At 43.3% G+C, this 20,591-nt stretch overlaps 1 protein-coding gene across 1 annotated transcript in view; it reads right to left on the bottom strand.

Annotated features, from left to right (window-relative positions):
* The window catches only part of LOC126185184 (growth/differentiation factor 8-like), a 473,270-nt gene extending 453,548 nt beyond the window's left edge, over positions 1-19,722 (bottom strand). Inside the window, exon 1 of the mRNA XM_049928044.1 lies at positions 18,808-19,722. Within this exon, the coding sequence (XP_049784001.1) occupies positions 18,808-19,228 (421 nt within the window). The 5' untranslated portion in view covers positions 19,229-19,722. The remainder of the gene's footprint in view (positions 1-18,807) is intronic.
* Between the last annotated feature and the right edge of the window lie 869 nt (positions 19,723-20,591).

Below are 20,591 nucleotides of genomic sequence, written 5' to 3'. Positions count from 1 at the left end.
TCACGCTGGGTGATACGCCAGTATGGCGATGACGAATACACGCTTCCAATGTGCGTTCACCACGATGTCGCCAAACACGGATGCGACCATCATGATGCTGTAAACAGAACCTGGATTCATCAGAAAAAATGACGTTTTGCCATTCGTCCACCCAGGTTCCTCGTTGAGTACACCATCGCAGGCGCTCCTGTCTGTGATGCAGCGTCAAGGGCAGCCGCAGCTACGGTGTCCGAGCTGATAGTCCATGCTGTTGCAAACGTCGCCGAACAGTTCGTGCAGATGGTTGTTGTCTTGCAAACGTCGCCATCTGTTGACTCAGGGATCGAGACGTGGCTGCACGATCCGTTACAGCCATGCGGATAACATTCCGTTGGGATCCAGCACGGGGTTCCGTATTACCCTCCTGAACCCACCGATTCCACATTCTACTAACGAGCCGATCTCGACCAAGGCGAGCAGCAATGTCGCGATACGATAAACCGCAATCGCGATAGGCCACAATCCGATCTTTATCAAAGTCGGAAACGTGATGGTACGCATTTCCCCTCCTTACAGGAGGGATCACAACAACGTTTCATCAGGCAACGCCGGTCAACTGCTGTTTGTGTATGAGAATTCGGTTGGAAACCTTCCTCATGTGAGCACGTTGTAGGTGTCACCACCGGCGCCAACCTTGTGTGAATGCTCTGAAAAGCTAATCATTTGCATATCACAGCATCTTCTTCCTATCAGTTAAATTTCGCGTCTGTAGCACGTCATCTTCGTGGTGTAGCAATTTTAATGGCCAGTAGTGTATTTGAAGATACGAACAGTGTCGCTTTGCCACTAAACGAAGGAGCAGGAAGTGATACACAGCTAACAAAACCATCACTTTTCAAGGAATGCCCCTCTGTAGTCACTGCTAAGTGACGTTTGAGGTGGTGTAGGAGCATCGCTACCGGACAATGATGATTCAGAGTGATGAATCACACTGTACCCTGCGGCAATTTGTTGGAATGGTTTGGGTTTGGCGAATGCCTGGAGGATGTAACCTGCCGTCATGTGCGGTGCCAACACTAAGGTGCGGAGGGGGTTCTGCTTTCTGTTTTGGTCCGGTCTCTATTTTCGTGATTGGGGTGTGCTCCCCTTATTGCAAATTTAGTAGCATTGTGTACTGCGTACAACAAAGGAACAGTTCGGAAACAATGACTGTATCGGCGTGACAGTGCGCCCTGTCATAAATCATCTTCTACGAGGCAACGTTTTACGGACACTAACATTCCTGAAATGGATTGGTCTGCCCAGACTCTCTACTTGAACCGAATGGAACATCTTTGGGGGAGTCAGAACTTGGACATCGCTACACACGCCAGCGTTCAAGACCACTACCTTCCCCGGTTTCGGGTCTTGAGGAAGAATGGGCTGCCATTCCTCCACAGACATTCAGACAGCTCATGACGTCATACGTACACACCCCATATTAAGTGTTCGGATACGTTTGATCAGATAGTGAATGTCTTAACAAAACGACACACTCTTTGACCTACAGCGCTTCACGAAGTTAGTCGCAATAATAACTACATAATTTTGATTATAAATATAATATTATAATTATAATAGTCGTCTTTCGGTCATTTGGCGGTATTTCAGCGTAGGGGTGTCTTACGAACCAGTCTGAAGATGCGCAAGCGCGGTTTTTCAAACGTGGAAGTAAAATGATTGCCTCTTACTGGTAATAGGGATGATGATTTTAATTTCTCGTTTTCTTCGGACGAGGATTTCTTCCTGTTTTCGTATTGAGAGTGACAGGGCATGAAATCCGCGACGTCAATCCAGATTTATGTTTCCGTGGTTCCGGACATCAGTTAAGTTAAATACCGTGTTGCTCCTATTAAATATACCACTATCGATTTTCTGCAAAGACTTCCTCCAATTCCTGAGAAAAAAGATACCAGATCCATTATAAACGAACTTTCGTAGTTAATACGTTGCTAAACAGAATACATTACCACAAAAGTCTGCCCTTTAATTTGCTACTGACTTGGCCCAGCCTACCATCTTCCTTGAAGGCAACTCCTTCGCAGTACATATCCTCGCGAACGGGTTTTCCTTCAGTTTTTTCTCCTCGTTTATTCTCTGAAGTATTTCTTCGTTTCTCACTACGTCAGTATATTTTACTTTAAGCAACTACTAGTAGACTCTGCACTCAAATCGCTTTCTGAAAATTTCCAAGCATTTTTCATGGCACACACATATTAACAGTACGGGCAGTTTGTAAGCAGACTAACCGCACTTTCTCAGTATCCTACTAATAAACGGGCTGAAGTCCTTGGTAATATGAGAACTGAGTCTATGTGATGATTTCACTTTGTACATTTGCGAATTGTTAACCCCAGATATTTATTAGAGTTGTATGACATTAAGGAAATTGCTTTGCCAAAAATTCGTACCATACTTCCTAGAATACATGCAATGTAATTCACAGTTGCGAATTCGAACAACCGTCGGTTGCATAAGGGAATGACGACAACGAAAATTTGTGCCGGACCGGGACTCGAATTACAGCTACAAGCGATCGGTCGTCTTAACTGCTTTGGCTATTCTTCGTTCTTGCGTCACAAGCTATAGTCGTACGCTCACTGTATCATTCCCATACAGAGGAGGACATTTTAAATTGAAAGTATCTGCCCTTGGTCGGCGGATAAATACGATATTACAGAGCCTGTGTTGTTAAGAACAATGCAATGTTCGGAGGAACAATGCACCGTTCTTCTTAAGAACACAAACACTGCAATATTGTACTATATTTATCCGCCCGACACCGGGAAACGACTTTCAATTAAAAATGTCCTCCTCTGTACATGAATTACATAATGTTTGTACACCTGCAGGTCGACGTAAGAACGACGACGTATGGAAGCTTGCCTGTGGGCCTGACACGTACACGCACAGCCAAATCGATTACGGCGACCCCTCGCGTAAAACGGAAAACCCAGGTTAGGTTACAGGACCGGCAGAAATTGTCACTGTCATCATTCCCTTATACAGCTCACGGTTGTTCGTATTCGCAACTGCAAATACGCTTCACGTATTCTAGGATGTACGATACGAGTTTTTACTAACAAGGGAACCTCCCCATCACAGCCCCCCTCAGATTTAGTTATAAGTTGGCACAGTGGATAGGCCTTGAAAAACTGAACACAGATCAATCGAGAAAACAGGAAGAAGTTGTGTGGAACTATGAAAAATATTAGCAAAATATACAAACTGAGTAGTCTATGCGGAAGATAGTCAACATCAAGGAGGGTGTGAACTCGGGAACGCAGTAGTCCCACGGTTAGCGTGAGCAGCTGCGGAACGAGAGGTCCTTGGTTCGAGTCTTCCCTCGAGTGAAAAATTTAATTTTTTATTTTCAGACAATTATTATCTGTCCGTCCGTCCGATGCGAGGTAACTGCACCGTAGTGTGGGGACGCTACACCTAAACAAACATCGAAACACACGACGTCAGTCGACTATAGCGCACGGAAGAGGGGGTATTCCTGCTAACGAGGCCCCCTGGCTGGCAGTTGACTGTTCGCTACTTTGGACGGGAGTGCATTAAATACGTGAGATGATTCCGTGGGCAATATGAATCCAGCAAATATAGCTCGCGACTTCAATAACAAGGTCAATGAATATTTTCCGAAGTTTGCGGTGCGGTCGCAAAACACAGGCACTAAAGTTATTACAGTGAACAGAGACGTCAATGAACGAACGGACAGATCATTACTTCGCCAAAATAAAGTAAGTAAACTTTTCACTCGGGGGAAGACTTGAACCAAGGACCGCGCGTTCCGCAGCTGCTCACGCTAACCACGGGACCACGGCGCTCCTGAGGTCACACTTTCCTTGATGTTGTATATCTTGCACATGGACTACTCAGTTTGTATATTTAGCTTATTTTTTTCATAGTTCCACAAAACTTCTTCCTGTTTTCTCGATTGATCTGTGTTCAGTTTTTCAAGGCCTATCCACTGTGCCAACTTATAACTAAATCTGAGGGGGGTGCGATGGGGAGGTTCCCTTGTAAGCAATCTGCTTAGTGAGTGACAACTGCAGCCATCCATGTCTAATACGTATCTGGGATTAACCATGTGTGGATGTATCAAATTAAATGATCATATAGACTCAGTGCTCGGTAATGTAAATGATTTCAGCTCATTTATTGGTAGGATACTCAGAAGCTGCGGTTTGTCCGCTTACAAACTACTTGTACTCTTACAGTGTGCATGCCCGAATGAGATCGGACTAAATGAACATCGAGTGTATGGAGAGAAATGTAAATGTGTCGAAAACGTATTTGCCTCACTGGGCACTGCAGTATCGTACTGCCTAGAGTATTGCTCAGCTCTGTGGGATCCATACTAAATATAACGAATAGGGATACTGAACGTATAAAACACCGGTCACCAGCGTAGAACAACAGTTACACACTGACCGCTACTGTTGTTTGATAATACCTGTCGTACTCTGCAACTGTGAAAACATTAGTTCACAGGGTAAACTGTATGAATCCACGTTTCGAAAATAAAACACTGACCACTTTAATTTTGATACTTCATTATATGTAAAGATTTTTTAGTAGTACACATTTTTAGGACTATTTCATTTCGTTCCCACATGCATACGCTGTTAATCTGTCACACTGTAAAACCAAATCCCACACACAGAATTACTATTTACAGAGTTTTTGTTCGAATGTTGTGTGCGACAAAAGCTGTGAACTTTTCGCAATGTTAGTATTTATTTGTATTGTTCATAATATCTCAGAAATTACTGCCTAATAACACAGTTATCCGTATCGTCAGAGGAATGTTTGTTGAGTGCACTTAGCTTCTTCTTCCTTCTTCAGCATCCCCCTTTTTTCACATTTTGAACGTCGTCGACTTACAGTTTGCTTGGATGTTCCGTTACCTTTCTCTCCTTCCTTCTCCTCATTGTAATGTCGTAAACAGCAAGCTATGACTGATGTTGTTGTTGTTGTTGTGGTCTTCACTCCGGAGACTGGTTTGATGCAGCTCTCCATGCTACTCTATCATGTGCAAGCTTCTCCATCTCCCAGTACCTACTGCAACCTACATCCTTCTGAATCTGTTTAGTGTATTCATCTCTTGGTCTCCCTCTACGATTTTTACCCTCCACGCTGCCCTCCAATACTAAATTGGTGATCCCTTGATGCCTCAGAACATGTCCTACCAACCGATCCCTTCTTCTAGTCAAGTTGTGCCACAAATTTCTCTTCTCTCCAATTCTATTCAATACCTCCCCTAATCTTCAGCATTCTTCTGTAGCACCACATTTCAAAAACTTCTATTCTCTTTTTGTCCAAACTATTTATCGTATATGGCTACACTCCATACAAATACTTTCAGAAACGACTTCCTGACACTTAAATCTATACTCGATGTTAACAAATTTTTCTTCTTCTTTATTCCTTGCCATTGCCAGTCTACATTTTATATCCTCTCTACTTCGACCATCATTAGTTATTTTGCTCCCCAAATAGCTAAACTCATTTACTACTTTAAGTGTCTCATTTCCGAATCTAATTCCCTCAGCATCACGCGACTTAATTTGACTACATTCCATTATCCTCGTTTTGCTTTTGTTGATGTTCATCTTATATCCTCCTTTCAAGACACTGTCCATTCCGTTCAACTGCTCTTCCAAGTCTTTTGCTGTCTCTGACAGAATTACAATGTCATCGGTGAACCTCAATGTTTTTATTTCTTCTCCATGGATTTTAATACCTACCCCGAATTTCTTTTGTTTCCTTTGCTGCTTGCTCAATATACAGATTGAATAACATCGTGGATAGGCTACAAACCTGTCTCACTCCCTTCGCAACCACTGCTTCCCTTTCATGCCCCTCGACTCTTATAACTGCCATCTGGTTTCTGTACAAATTGTAAATAGCCTTTCACTCCCTGTATTTTACCCCTGCCACCTTCAGAATTTGAAACAGAGTATTCCAGTCATCATTGTCTAAAGCTTTCTCTAAGTCTATAAATGCTAGAAACGTAGGTTTGCCTTTGCTTACTCTATCTTCTAAGATGATGCCAGTGGAGATATTTCGCGTTTTACTTTCAACTGGAACCTGTCTGAAGACAGTCTCGTTCCTGGTACGGTTCGCTTTTACAGTAATATATCTTGCTTGTTTTAGTTACAATGTTGGCCGCTTGGATGTTCTAGTGTCGTGCCGCACGAATGGTAGCTGAAATTGGATAGCATTGGCATTCGGCTGCTAAAGAAATAATTTAACGTTCCGTCGACGTCCCGGCTATTAGACAGGTAGTAAAAGTTCGGAATTGGCAATAATAAGAAGCTGGGGACTTAATTCAGAAACGACGAACGAGGATTTGAACAGCGTTCCTCCCGAAAGAGAGTTCATTCAGTCGGTAAGTGCACTATGAATCGTGACTGTTACGAATGACAATATTACATGCCTGGAAATCTACAGAGCGAGAACTAAGTTAGACTCGATACAAGATCGATAAAACATTTTGTTGCAAAAGTGGAAAATTTTTCGCCTTTTTGGTGATTTTTATACAACGAAGATTGCAGCTGCGGGCCAGTGCATTCCACCAAAATCTGAAAAAGCTAAGAAAAGTGGTTAAAAACAAAACCTGAATTTTTACCGGTACCTCAAGAAAATCGGAACAGAGTTAACGATACTAATAATATCATAAGTTACCTTTTAAAATTTTATTTAAGATAAAGCAACTCACGTAAAATAAATGGCAAAATATAGAGAGCTTGCCATGTTCGCTCGAACTAGGTTGCATATAAAATCAAATACTACCATAAGCAAACAAGGAGCAATATACCAAATACAAAAAAATGTAACCCTCTACATAAAGCTCATGCTACATATAGTTCCATTATTACAGGCAAATTTATCTTCGCAGCGAAAGGTCATATATACCTGAAAGATTGTTTTTTTGACGCTCTGCTTAAAAATATTATCTTTTCCAGGTATTTGATAAAAAACTGATTTTGCTGTGGATTGGCTGCGGGTAGAGACTTCAAGAAAAGACAGGAGTAATGGCCTTTGTGTCTTTCCCTATTTCTAGAGGATTTGATTACAGAACTCACTGGGCGTCTGACGAATCATCATGTCTGCTTTTCTATTCCGTCAATATGTGGTTTCTTAAATCTGAATTTTTTTCCTCCCTAGTTTCGCCAGATGACCTTTCTCCAGGCGAAAGACGTTTCAGGGTACGGTTGCTCTGGCACATGCAACTGAATTCTGAGAATGTATTTTCTAAAACTGTGGATAAAAAATTCCGGACTTTAGTTCAATAATGCCAAAAAATGTTAGACCCAGTGTTTACTACGACATAAATCAATTTCCCTTGTTCAGTGTTCGAGTAATAGCACCGATCAAAATGTCTTACAGATCTGCAGTGTGAAATGAAGTCAATATTTGTCAGAGTCTTGAGAATGTATATTTCTTGTAGAAAGCGTCATTTCATGAGATTCTTGGAAATGTCTCCCTGAAATATAGCCAAAATTGAGCAGCTATTACAACACAATAAGCAGTTCACGATATTTGCATGGCCGCACTCAAACTATTGCGAAAAGTATCGGTAATAGAGGGTTGTTAAATCTTCAAACACAACTGAGGAAGAATCTTTATCTTTATCCATTTCTGGTCCATTTCATACCCTATCAAAATTATTTTAACAACATTTATTTTTCTCAATACCATTAAATATTTTCACTATCAATATTCTGATATTTCTAGTGATACTATGAAATTATATAAAAATTGTTTATTGCCATAAAGCATGAATACTCTTATTAATAATCTAACCTAATGTTCAACATTACATTGCCGGATCAAGTCTTGTCCAGCCTGCATCGCTACACATCTTGTGCTGGCTTGAAAAAAAAAGTGAATATGAAGCTGAACGACATATAGATGGGGATAAATGAGTTTTGGAACAAACCTGGTCACTGACACTATTCCGACATTCACACAAAGTAATTCAGGTAAACGGCGGTAAATCTAAACCTGGAAATCAGAACAGCCGAAATGGAAATTGATATCTGTTCTTCCCAAATACCATTCCAGTGTGTTAAACCACTAGGACTCGTCTCTACTTGTTCCTGTTGCATTTACAAGTAATCGAACAGAAAGGTATGCAGTTCGCTTGTCATTCAGATAGGAATACTTGAGAAGGACGGGGAACGAAATGTAAAGAGGCATTTTTAAGGGAATAGTGCTGACGTTCATCAGAGGTGTAAGGAAACAACAGAAGCCTGAAGTGAATAGGGTGACAGGAAACAGCAAGGCCTGCGCTTACGCATGCACTCCACTCAGAGGAAGCCGATCGGAGTCCTGGTATTGGTAGAAATTTTCGCCTGCAGTATTTGACCGCCAAGGAGAGGACGGGTCGCAGCAAAATATTCAGTATTACTAGACTTTGCGAGAATGTGGAGGATAAAATGCCAAGCCTATCACGATTTATCATAGTGATACGTTTGGTGGAGGGTTAAGGGGAAAAGAATGATGATCGAAACTCGACCACAGTACAGGCAGTCTTCTAGCCTGCCACGGTAGCCAGTTTCACTAACACTTCAAATTTCTCGAAGACGATTCAGAAGTGCATCACACTAGAGCAGATGAGTATGTACTGCAAAAAAAAATAGGTGTCTCTTTTGGTGTATACTTGCACTGTCCATCTGGAGAAGGATTATGATACACGTTTCCAATGAGAATACTTACAGTAACAAATCAAATGCAAAGAGTTCGGCGTTCATATTTGATCTGACTGCCTTTCCGAAAAAAAAGAGAAGAGATTAGTCGACGAAGTTCTCGAAACACTACTTCTTGTATTATACATCTGAGGATGGAAAATGGTAACTGGATCGTGAAATTCCATTGGCCGTAAGGCGTCCAGAAACGAACGAGGTGTTGAATTTGCCCTGTGTAATAACTTTATGTTGACAATTCACTATAGAGTAAACCGTAAGCTAGGTTTTTTTAGAAAAAAAACTCAGAGAAAAGTAATTTGTGCACATTCTTTCTGTCGATGCGGTAATTATGTAATTGTGCGGTCAGGACCGCCCGGCTGCCGAGTCATCCTCTGCCATATGGCGTCAGCTTTCCACACCATGAAGTCGCCACTTGTCATTTAAATAGCTGCAACCTATTCCATTTCTCCTACCAAGGAAAAGTTCCTGACAGTACCGGAGTTGAAGCCACATGCTCCACATGGCGATCAAGCACGTGGACATATACTCTCAGCAATGTCGTCCTTACACTCAGGTAACAGCGCTTACAAAACAGGACCGTTGCGTGTCCTTAAGCGCGCATTATCTATGAGATTTCAGTGTGTAAGAAGTGCGTGCACCTAGCGGCAAAGTTATGCTATTATCAGTAGGAGCAGGCTGCGAGCACTTCATATGCCATGATTTATTCCAGAAGGCACAGTTCCATCTTGCAACACCAAAAATAAATCAGTTCGTTCACTCTGTTTGGAGCACTGATATGTTCTTTTGTATCGCCACGTGGTGACACGAAACTATGTTTTTAAAAACATGAACACATGGTTTCACATTAAATGTGTACACCCCGAACGCTCCACAAGTAATTCAACGTAGTGAAACAATAATGTCAACAAAAGATGCTTACTCAAAAGACTGAATATTCTGCTGCACTGTTACTGCTCCCTTCCATTAATCGGTCTTAACTGTGAATTTCTATGGCATTCGATAGCCCCTGAGAAGATGGGTATGCCCGTGTCAGTGTTTGAGAGGAAATTGTTTGTGAAATAACTGGGCTTTGTGCTGAAGCCTGCTGAAGCCTCCATTGTTCGTAAATATCTCCTAACATAGCTAAAGGTGTGCTATGTATAATGTATAATAGATGCTTCAGTACGTCACTAGATAAAGAGAATACGCATATTGATTATACAGGAAACACTCACTCCTTACAAGAGAATGGTCCAGTCCGACATGTCGAAAACCACCGTCAGATTTTTTATGCAAGAAGAATACAACGAAAGGAATACACTGTCAAAAATTTTAGCTGCAAAGACGCACTGCAAGAATTTTTAAAAAGTGTTGAAATTACTGATTTTTGGCACACGGACAACGTCTTTTTACTGGGATTTGTACAGTCCGTGCCTCGCGCGCGATCAGGCGTGAGAAGATAGCACAGCGCGTGGTGCTAATATAGACACAAGCGAATTTGAAGCACCTAAACCATACAAAAATGTTATTAATGTTTCGAATAATAGCCGGTTCGTATCCACAGGTAAAATGTTAAATATGCATTTCTTACAAAGGTGACCAGCAGAGGAAAATAAATGAAGGTAATGTTTGATGTTATATTGCAGACGATTTCCATCTGTCATAACTTTTAATTTAGTGAAGTGAAATATTTCTTAATAATACATTACTTTATAATAATTCCTGTAGCACAGTTCTTATGATAAATTTTAAATAATGTTTATTTTAGTAACAATGAAATAGTTCCTTGTTTATTTACCACAGTCGTTTCAAAAAAGTGAAGTGTCATTTCAGTGACGAAAACAAACATTTTCCTTACACAACGCACACCTGACGAAAGAAAAAGCAATGCTTTGAGGCATATCGCAGTAATTATTATAGTGATATGCATATATACAGATGACGGTAGTAACACGTAAGATGATTCATGTGAAAAGGTTTCCGGCGTGATTAAGGCCGCACGACGGGAATTAATGGACTCTAAATGCGGAATGGTAGCTGGAGCTCGACGCACCGAAAATTCCATTTCGGAAATCGTTCGGGAATTCAATATTCCGGGATCCATTTCGTCAAGAGTGTGCTGAGAATAGCAAATTTCAGGTATTACCTCTCACCACGGACAACGCAGTGGCCGACGGCCTTCACTTAATGACCGAGAGCAGCGGCGTTTGCTTAGAGTTGTCAGTGCTAATAGACAAGTAACACGGCGTCAAATAACAGAGAAGTCAATTACGGCGTACTACCAACGTATCGGTTAGGACAGCGCTGCGCAATTTTGTGTTAATGGGCTATGGTAGCAGAAGATCGACGCGAGTGCATTTCTTGACAGCGCGTCATCGCCTGCAGCTCCTGTCCTTGGCCCGTGACCGTATCGGTTGAACCCTAGACGACTGGAAAACCGGGGCCTGGTTAGATGAGTCCGGATTTCAGCTGGTAAGAGCTGATGGTAGGGTTCGTGTGTGGTGCAGACCCCACGAAGCCAAATCGTCAACAAGGCACTGTGAAAACTGCTGGCAGCTCCATAATGACGTGGGCTGCGTTTACCTGGAATGGGCTCCGTTTCTGAACCAACCGAACTGATCATTGACTGGAAATAGTTACGTTCTGCTACCTGGAGACCATTTGCAGCCATTCATGTACCTGTGCGGCTGATCTAGGCGGAGGTTCGAGTCCTCTCTCGGGCATGGGTGTGTGTGTTTGTCCTTAGGATAATTTAGGTTAAGTAGTGTGTAAGCTTAGGGACTGATGACCTTAGCAGTTAAGTCCCATAAGAATTCACACACATTTGAAAATTCATGTACTTCATGCTCCCAAACAACTATGGAATTTTTGTGGATGATAATGCGCCACGTCATTGGGCCACAACTGTTCCTGATTGTTTCAGAGAACATTCTGTATTAATTACTTGGTGTAAGTCATTCTTCCATTTATATAGTTCACGGTCAGATTTTATGAAGCGAAATCGGATTTGCAGACTGCTCAACATTAAGCGTTAAGACACTTGGTTAGGGTCCAAACGATATGGTCACGAGCCAAAGACAGGAGCTGCAGGCGATGACGTGCTGTCAACAAATGCACTCGAGTCTGTCTTCTGCTACCACAGCCCATTAACGCAAAATTGCGCAGCGCTGTCCTAACGGATACGTTGGTAGTACGCCGTAATTGACTTCTCTGTTATTTCACGCAGTGTTACTTGTCTATTTGCACTGACAACTCTAAGCAAACGCCGCTGCTCTCGGTCATTAAGTGAAGGCCGTCGGCAACTGCGTAATACCTGAAATTTGCTATTCTCAGCACACTCTTGACGAAATGGATCCCGGAATATTGAATTCCCGAACGATTTCCGAAATGGAATTTTCGGTGCGTCTAGTTCCAACTACCATTCCGCGTTTAGAGTCCTTTAATTCCCGTCGTGTGGCCTTAATCACGCCGGAAACCTTTTCACATGAATCAACTTACGTGTTACTACCGTCATCTGTATATACGTATATCACTATAATAATTACTGCGATATGCCTGAAAGCATTAATTTTTCTTTCGTCAGGTGTGCGTTGTGTAAGGAAAATGTTTGTTTTCGTCATTCAAATGACACTTCACTCTTCTGGAACGACTGTGGTAAATGTCGGATTGGACCATTATCTCGTTTGTTCTATTACTCGCTGAAAACAACGTTTCCAAATAGCCGTTGTGAAGGCTATAGCCGCTACTTCTCATTCAAAGAGCATCACGAGGCTGAGTGCACCCAGATCAAGTTCTCCCACCAAGGAAAAAAGGAAATATCTCTGTCGGTGCTGGGTATTGAACCCGGGTCCTCCAGATGACTGTCAGACACGTACACCGTTTTATTTCGTATCTAACATTTGGTCGTTTTTCGTGAGTGGTTCTGTGCAGCTGTCGCATAACATGTTTCAAAATTCATCGTTGAGAGATTCGCAACTGAGCATGTTGAGCTACCTCGCCGGCAATGCTCAGCTAATCAACGTCACTCAGTACGTAAGACGCCACAGGAAGCGAAACAATCAACAAAAATAGATGTATTGCTGATCAGTCTTCCAATATCTGTCCAGGTGCGGGAATAAGTTTCGTGCAACACTTGCTTTCGATTACAGCAGCAAAAACAGTGGGACATAAAATTTTGCTTCTGTTGACCCCCGCCCCCTTGCCCCTCTCCAAAAATTTTATTTCGTCATCCCCCGTAACTGTTATTGTTGTTATTAAAAACAACCAGTTTGTTTCGACGGAAATTACCGACGCATTTCATTGAAAGAATATCACATGAAATGTTCTCTTTTTATCGAAGATAATAATTTGGGAAGTAGTGTGTTCTTGCTAGGCAATGATTTTTTTGTGTGCTGCCTAATCATGTTTGAGGTCTTTTCACTCTCTTTACTAAGCGTATCCGTTCAGCTCTACCTTATACGGTATATTTACTAACATTTTTGAAGAGTTGCATCCTGTGCAGCGTATTGAGTGTTGTCTGTTTTGAGGTAGAAAATGTGTCATTCAATACAGTTCCAGAAAATAGTAGTGGAAATGTTGCAGGTAGTAATTGCTATTTTAAGTCAAAAACTTGCGCCTCTGTTTTGCGATTCCCCCTACCTTGTTCTTGTGGTCGTCAGTACCAGACCGTGCAGCTTTCTCGCTTATTGGCCATCGTGAGACTGGGTAAGAAGGGCTACAAAACATAAATAGAAGCAAAATTTTTGAATTACACAAGCAATTACCATCATGATAGCTTTAGTAACCGCAAGGAATGTTAGAAATTTTCTGGGCAAAAATAAATGAGGCGGCTGTTCTCACCATTCAAGGCCTTAAAAAAAAAAAGAAAAAGAAAATAAAAGACCAAGTAACATAGGAGAAAAAGGAAGAGCCCACAACAGATGGTACAGAAGTACTGCAACAAATGTGGTACTAAAAGGAAGTGGCTTACAACTGTACGGTTCTTTACAAATTACAATTACAATACAGCAGGCGTAGGGAACGTCGGAATATGCAAGGTAAGCGTCGTTCACCCACGAAAATTAGACTACGAAATGTAGCGGCTATTTTCTTTTCATATTATTTATTTAGGTTCCCATCTCCTTCGGCGAAAGCTTGTGTCGTGCGGGCACGGGCAGTAGCTTGTACAGATACTGATGTGCGTAGGAACGTCACGGATAATCGCAAAGCAGATGGCAGTGAGTGTTTCCCACGTTTACGTGTTATTTGAATGATTTAAACCATTCAGCAGCGAACACGTACCCTTAAGTTGGTCTGTTTATAATGAGATGTCGAACAACACAATCGTACAAAGTGAGGAAAGATTCGGCTTCCTTCGCCATTTCCAGTTTATATCCGTCTTAGATCTCTCCAATTAGATGAACAACGTGACGAGAATAAAACTACGCATCATACACTATTTTTGATATTATGCAACCTGCAACTGACTGTACCTCACGCGTCGGAACGCAATGAGCCACGGTTTCTTGGAACAAATGAAAAACCGAGGATTCAAATACCTTCAGCGAGGACAGAACTGAACTCGCGTAAGGCGGTCTGGAAACTTTAATTTATGTACAACAGAAAGTGAGTGACGATAAAAACGCATGTCCAATTTGATAACGTTCTGACTCGAATATGTTTTAATTCTCACTTACACAGCTAACAAGCGTTGCGAATTTGTCGGACGTTCCTACAAGCTGCCTTTCGCTTGTGAAATGTTTTCCGGTGTTGGGACTCATTCCGGAGTTTTATTAGGATCTCTTTGGTGTTTAGACGCCAAAAACATTTTTCCGATCACTTTCATTTTGGTCTTCCTGCATATAGTTCCTTAGTTCTGCAATGTAAAATCTTATATAAATTCAGACAGGTACCTTAGCTTCAGTTCGAATAAAGACTCAAATCACCGTGCTTTACTCCTCTGAAGAATTCATTGACAAAAACCTCTGTAAGTTATTATATAAGTACCAGAAATACAATTCTTCATAAAGTGTAAAACTGAAACTGCTAACTGCAATTAACATGTAGAACAGCCGCTGCAGAATAGTCAGTATTGTGCGAATAGATTGAGAATTTGGGTGTGGCGGGGGGCTTGCTAGGGCAGTGCTTGCATTTACGGTGACCACTGTTTTCTGCTCGCTCTGTGGTCAGAGCATCTGCCTAGTACGCAGAAGGCCTCGGTTCGAATCCTGGTTCGATACAGATATTCATTTTTCCACATTGATGTAAATCAATGCCCATTAGCAACTACATGTAGTAGTTCCTTTGTGTGTCGAAGTCATTTTCCGCCTGGAAAAGGATAAAAAACAGTTTAAAGGTTTGTCGACAGTTAAGAACGTATGTCAGGAAATTTTGTGCTTTAAACAGTACGGAACGTTCTTTGAAGGCGTAGCAAAATTTGTGAATGCGTGTTATATATACGTACGCTGACATAATAAGAGAGATTGAATGACTGGGACAAGAACGCGAAACTCTGTCGGGAAGATTTTACATAGTACGAAGGAAATCTAAAACTTTTGCTTCGAATTTTTATACGTTTCTTTCAAATTTTTGGCTGTGGTCAGAGCATCTGCCTAGTAAGCAGAAGGCCGCGGTTCGAATCCTGGTTAGGCACAGATATTCATTTTTCCACATTGATGTAAATCAATGTCCATTAGCAGCTACGTGTCGTAGTTCCTTTGTGTGTCGAAGTCATTTTTCGCCTGGAAAAGGATAAAAAACAGTTCAAAGGGTTGTCGACAGTTAAGAACGTATGTCAGGAAATTTTGTGCTTTAAACAGTACGGAACATTCTTTGATGGCGTAACAAGATTTTTGAATACGTGTTAGATATACGTACGCAGACAGAATAAGAAAGATTGAATGACTGGGACAAGAACGCGAAGCTCTGTCGGGAAGATTTTACATAGTACGAAGGAAATCTAAAACTTTTGCTGCGAATTTTTATACGTTTCTTTCAAATTTTTGGCCGTTTATTTGGAACTTTGTACGCTGTAAGGAATGTAGTGTGTCTGTAGAGTGTAGAGCACGGCAGATAGAGCAACAAGTTGGGGTTGCGCTGGCCGCTGACTCAGCGATACTGTGACGTAACGCGTGCAGCCTGGTGCAGCGCTAGCCGCCAACTGGGCATTCACCCTCCGACGCAGTCGTCAAATTTCCGAGCAGTAGCTGAAATATACCTTCTCTGGCTGCTACAGTTAGAAACAGAGGACTATCGCTTCGAAGAATAATTGTTTTGCACCAAATAGTGAAACAAGTGTGATAGATGATGGCCTTCTGTTGTTTTCCCGACCGTTTTTGCTGATCGCAGGCAGGTGCGTTGTTATTAATAGCCAGCGCATCCACATTCATTCCAGTATTGTTATTCCCGCACTGGAAGTACGTCTAAAATAGTGTTAAATGTAGCAGCAACAACGTAAGCATTGTACAGTTCCCCACAAAAACTGGATAACATCGCTTCCCGACGAAGTAGACGGGTTTGTAATTATGACGGCGTACAAGAGAACGAAATGCTCAAACTGGTGTAGTACTGTATGTAGCGAGTGCAGTTTAATGAAATTACCATTTACCTCGATGAAACAGAGCCGTTACTAGCTTCAACATGGGAAGATGACTATCAGAGATTGGGAGGCGGATTTACATCGGCGGTCTGTGCAATTGTGCTGCCGCAGAAAATCCCGAAGTTAAAAATATGGCAGCGAAAAGAACCTTTTGGACCTGAGTGAACGAGTACATTCGGTGTAGTGCACCGTAAGCGTCTCGTAACTGATGGTAACAATCGTCATCTCGGAAAAATCGTAATTCTTGCTACAATAATCGAGGTGGCCCGAGAGTGAAAATGGTTACGGCGTTCTACGCTGAGAGTATCTACTCGCCTTTTTTTCGCGATAGGTGTATAAAGTCGTCGAGAGAAAAGATAGAATTTTCCACGGAAACACTATTCTAAAAATCTTAATCACATTACAACTTAAATGTCGTCTGAAGATTTACTGATTACTTTTGTAAAGGGGGGTACGACGTGAAACGGGCCGACTTGGAGCAGGAGAGGCACCACAGGACATTTTAATTTCCACTGTCTATACTTTTACAAGTAAATTCATAAAATTTTGTCAGCATGACCAGGAAGGATTCAGAATTCAGTTTCGTAGCAGCGGAAGTTCAAAAACATAGCAAATTTTTTTTTACATGTGAAATTTAATCATTTTTTCACTTACTATTGACTGCATTTGTTGCTATAGGTACACTTTTCTTCATAAGTAAGAGAGAGTGTTCGATGAATTTTGCACAGCATACAAACCATACTCAGAGGTGTATGAAACTCTAGAATTTGCCAAATCTGTTAAAAACTGTGGTAAAAATTGAGATAATTAACTGTAAAATTCGAGTTTTCTCTAAACACGAAGTTTAAAACGCAACATTCATTTTTACGTAGATTAAATAAATTCTAGAGTTTCATACACCTGTACGTATGGTTTGTAAGCTGTGCAAAATTCGTCGAAGAATCTCTCTTACCTATGAAGAAAAGTGTACCTATAGCAACAAATGCAGCCAACAGTAAGTGAAAAAAATCACGAAATTTCACATTTGAAAAATGTTATTTTTTCGTGTTTTTGAACTTCCACTGCTACGAGTGTGAATCCTGAATCCTTCCTGGTAATGCTGACAAAGTTTTATGAATTTATTTGTAAATGTATAGACAGTGCAAATTAAAATGTCCTGTGGTGCCTCTCCTGCTCCAAGTCGGCGCGTTTGACGTCGTACCCCCCTTAACAAAATTAATCAGTAAATCTTCAGACGACATTTAAGTTGTAATGTGATTAAGATTTTTAGAATAGTGTTTCCGTGGAAAATTCTATCTTTTCTCTCGACGACTTTATACACCTATCGCGAAAAAAAAGACGAGTAGATAATTCGCAGAAGCGAATACTCTCAGCGTAGAACGCCGTAACCATTTTCACTCTCGGGCCACCTCGACTATTGTAGCAAGAATTACGATTTTTCCGAGATGACTATTGTTACCATCAGTTACGAGACGCTTACGGTGCACTACACCGAATGTACTCGTTCGACTCAGGTCGAACAGGTTCTTTTCGCTGCCATATTTCTAACTTCGGGTAAATGGTAATTTCATTAAACTGCACTCGCTACATACAGTACTACACCAGTTTGAGCATTTCGTTCTCTTGTACGCCGTCATAATTACAAACCCGTCTACTTCGTCAGTAAGTGATGTTATCCAGTTTTTGTGGGGAAACTGTACAATGCTTACGTTGTTGCTGCTACATTTAACACTATTTTAGACGTACATCCAATGCGGAAATAACAATACCGGAATGAATGTGGATGCGCTGCCTATTAATAGCAACGCACCTGCCTGCGATCAGCAAAAACGTTCGGGAAAACAACAGAAGGCCATCATCTATCACACTTGTTTCACTATTTGGTGCAAAACAACTATTTCCCGAGATGACGATTGTTACCATCAGTTACGAGACGCCACCCCCTTAAATCGAGTACCGTACTGTGTAAATTGTCGTACGATTCACTACCCTCACTCGACAGCTTGTCACTGTCGCTTCTTATTTGTTCGAACGGCTTCCGATTTCGGATCACGGGATAGAGAGGACACCTTAGCGTGGCAGGAATGGGCAGCGGCGGAGGGGAGAGTAAATGGAACTTGTGACCAGCCAGTGACGCTAAGGAATAGGGGTCTAGGTGGTCGACAGGTAGAGTAGCAACTGTCTGTAGGATTTCCAACATTATTAGTCGAATTTGTAAATTTCTCTATCACGGGATAGAGAGGAGACCTTAGCGTGGCTGGAAAAATGGGCAGCGGCGGAGGGGAGAGTAAATCCAACTCGCCAGCAGCCACTGACGCTAAGGAATAGGGACCTCGGTGGTCGATAGGTAGAGTAGTAACTGTCTGTAGAATTTCGAACATTATTCGTCGAATCTGCAAATTTCTCTAATAGACAGCTGTCGGCTGTATTAGCACAAATACGGTGGTAATGTACAATCGACGAAAGAAATTTGAAGCACTCGACACGACAAGGAAAAGAAAGAGTACTTACGCGGGCGGGCGAAGGCGAGCACCTGCTCGGTGCGGGCGTGGAAGTCGTCGTCGTCGGGGTCCGAGGGCAGCGGGCCGGGCCGCGGCAGGCGGCTGGTGGCGCCGGCCGGCTCGTCACCCTGCATGTCCGCCCACGCAGCGGGGGCGCCCCCGCCGCCGCTCTGGTACAGGTCGAGCCAGGTGTGGACCTTGCTGGGGATGGGCGGCCGCTGCCGGCCCGTCATGTTGGGCGGGTGCTTCATGCCCAGCTTGCTCAGGATCTGCATCTTGATGTTGTTGAGGCTGATGTTGCGCAGCTCCTCGCGCAGCAGGCACGAGGCGCACTGCGGTTCGCCGGACGCCGGCGTCGTCGCCTCGGCCGCGCCGCCCTCCTGCGCCAGAGACGAGCCGAAGAGCAGCATCAGCGCCACCACCACAGCCATCACCGCACACGCCGACTCGCAGCCCCACAGCTAACCGACCCGCGAGACCCCTACTTTCTCTGCTTCCTTTTCTCTTCCTTTCCTCCCTTCTAGCCTTTTTCTTAGCGTCGCGTGGATGCGCAGAGGGAATACAAATGAAACACCGAGCGGGGAGAGCAAATCGACCGAGGTTCCAGAGGGCTTAGGCAGAGTTCCGAAGAAGGACAGATTCTTACAGAAGGGTGATCACTTCACGTAAGTATACAGACTGCTGAAGAAGACAGGTGCCTAGACAGATAACGACAGAAAATATACGGGTCGGATGCGTCGATGTACCGGCGGACTGGAGAAGATGTGGGAAAAGACAGAATCGTTCTCAGGTTTCAGAGCCGGCCAGAAATTTGGAAAAAAGTCGGTTGTGGGGGATTGGGGACCGAAAGGACCGGTGGCACCTGAGAGCGAGAAGCGGATAGCTCTGCCCGGACTTGTGATCTATCCGGGATGTCCAACAGCTGACCTCTTTATATACGAGCGGGCCGGCGCAGCGGACGTTTTTTTCTTCCTCCCTTTCGTGCCGTCGCTCCAAACACAGGTTTTGATACGAGAGCTTGTCGCGTGCGTGTGAAGGGGGCGTGGCCTGCGCGCGCGCGGAGTGGGGGACGCGCCGGACCCCGCCGCCCGCCCCCGTCAAGGTCGGCGAAACCGCCGCCGCCTCCGCCGCCGCCGCCGCCGCCGCCGCCGCCATAATGCCATTCGCTTCCGGTCATCCGAGATGCGCATAATTATCGCTTACTGCTGCATCGGGCAGAGCGCCGGCAAAATGATAAAAAGAGAGGAGGACCGCCGGCCGGCTCGCCTAGCTCCTCCCACCGCAGCTCATTGGACGGAGCGAGGTTTTTTTTTCCCCTCGGCCGTCTGCACATGCAAACGCACCGGAGCGCGCCAGTCGCCAGCCGGCCGCAACAATGCGCGGCGTTCTCCTGCGATTCCGGAAACCGCACAAACTCGCCGCCTAACGTCTATCTGCCGAGCCTCGGCGAGTTCCCGATCCGCCCGACAGATACCGCCACGGCCCGCACACGCGTGTCGCATTCGGATAGCAGCTATTTGCGGCGAAGCTGCATATTTTTCCATCTCCGCTGACAGTTTTCGCTCGACTTTAGTTTCTCAGACTTGCGTGTCGTTTCCTAAACGAGACTAGTTGCAAATATAGTGTAAAATTTGAGAACTGATCCCAGCCGCGGCTGCTGTTGGTCTGTTGCGCATTCGATTCTTCCCCAGTCTGAAATAAGGAAACGGTCCGTAAAACACAAACCGGAAGCTATTGATTATTCGCGATCTCTCGTTAGCGACGATAAAACAATATTCTACAGCAACAAAGCAC

The sequence above is a fragment of the Schistocerca cancellata genome, chromosome 4 (genome assembly GCF_023864275.1).
Source record: "Schistocerca cancellata isolate TAMUIC-IGC-003103 chromosome 4, iqSchCanc2.1, whole genome shotgun sequence".
NCBI lineage: Eukaryota > Metazoa > Arthropoda > Insecta > Orthoptera > Acrididae > Schistocerca > Schistocerca cancellata.
Note: the sequence above shows the minus strand (reverse complement) of the source record. Positions and strands in the feature narration are given on the sequence as shown.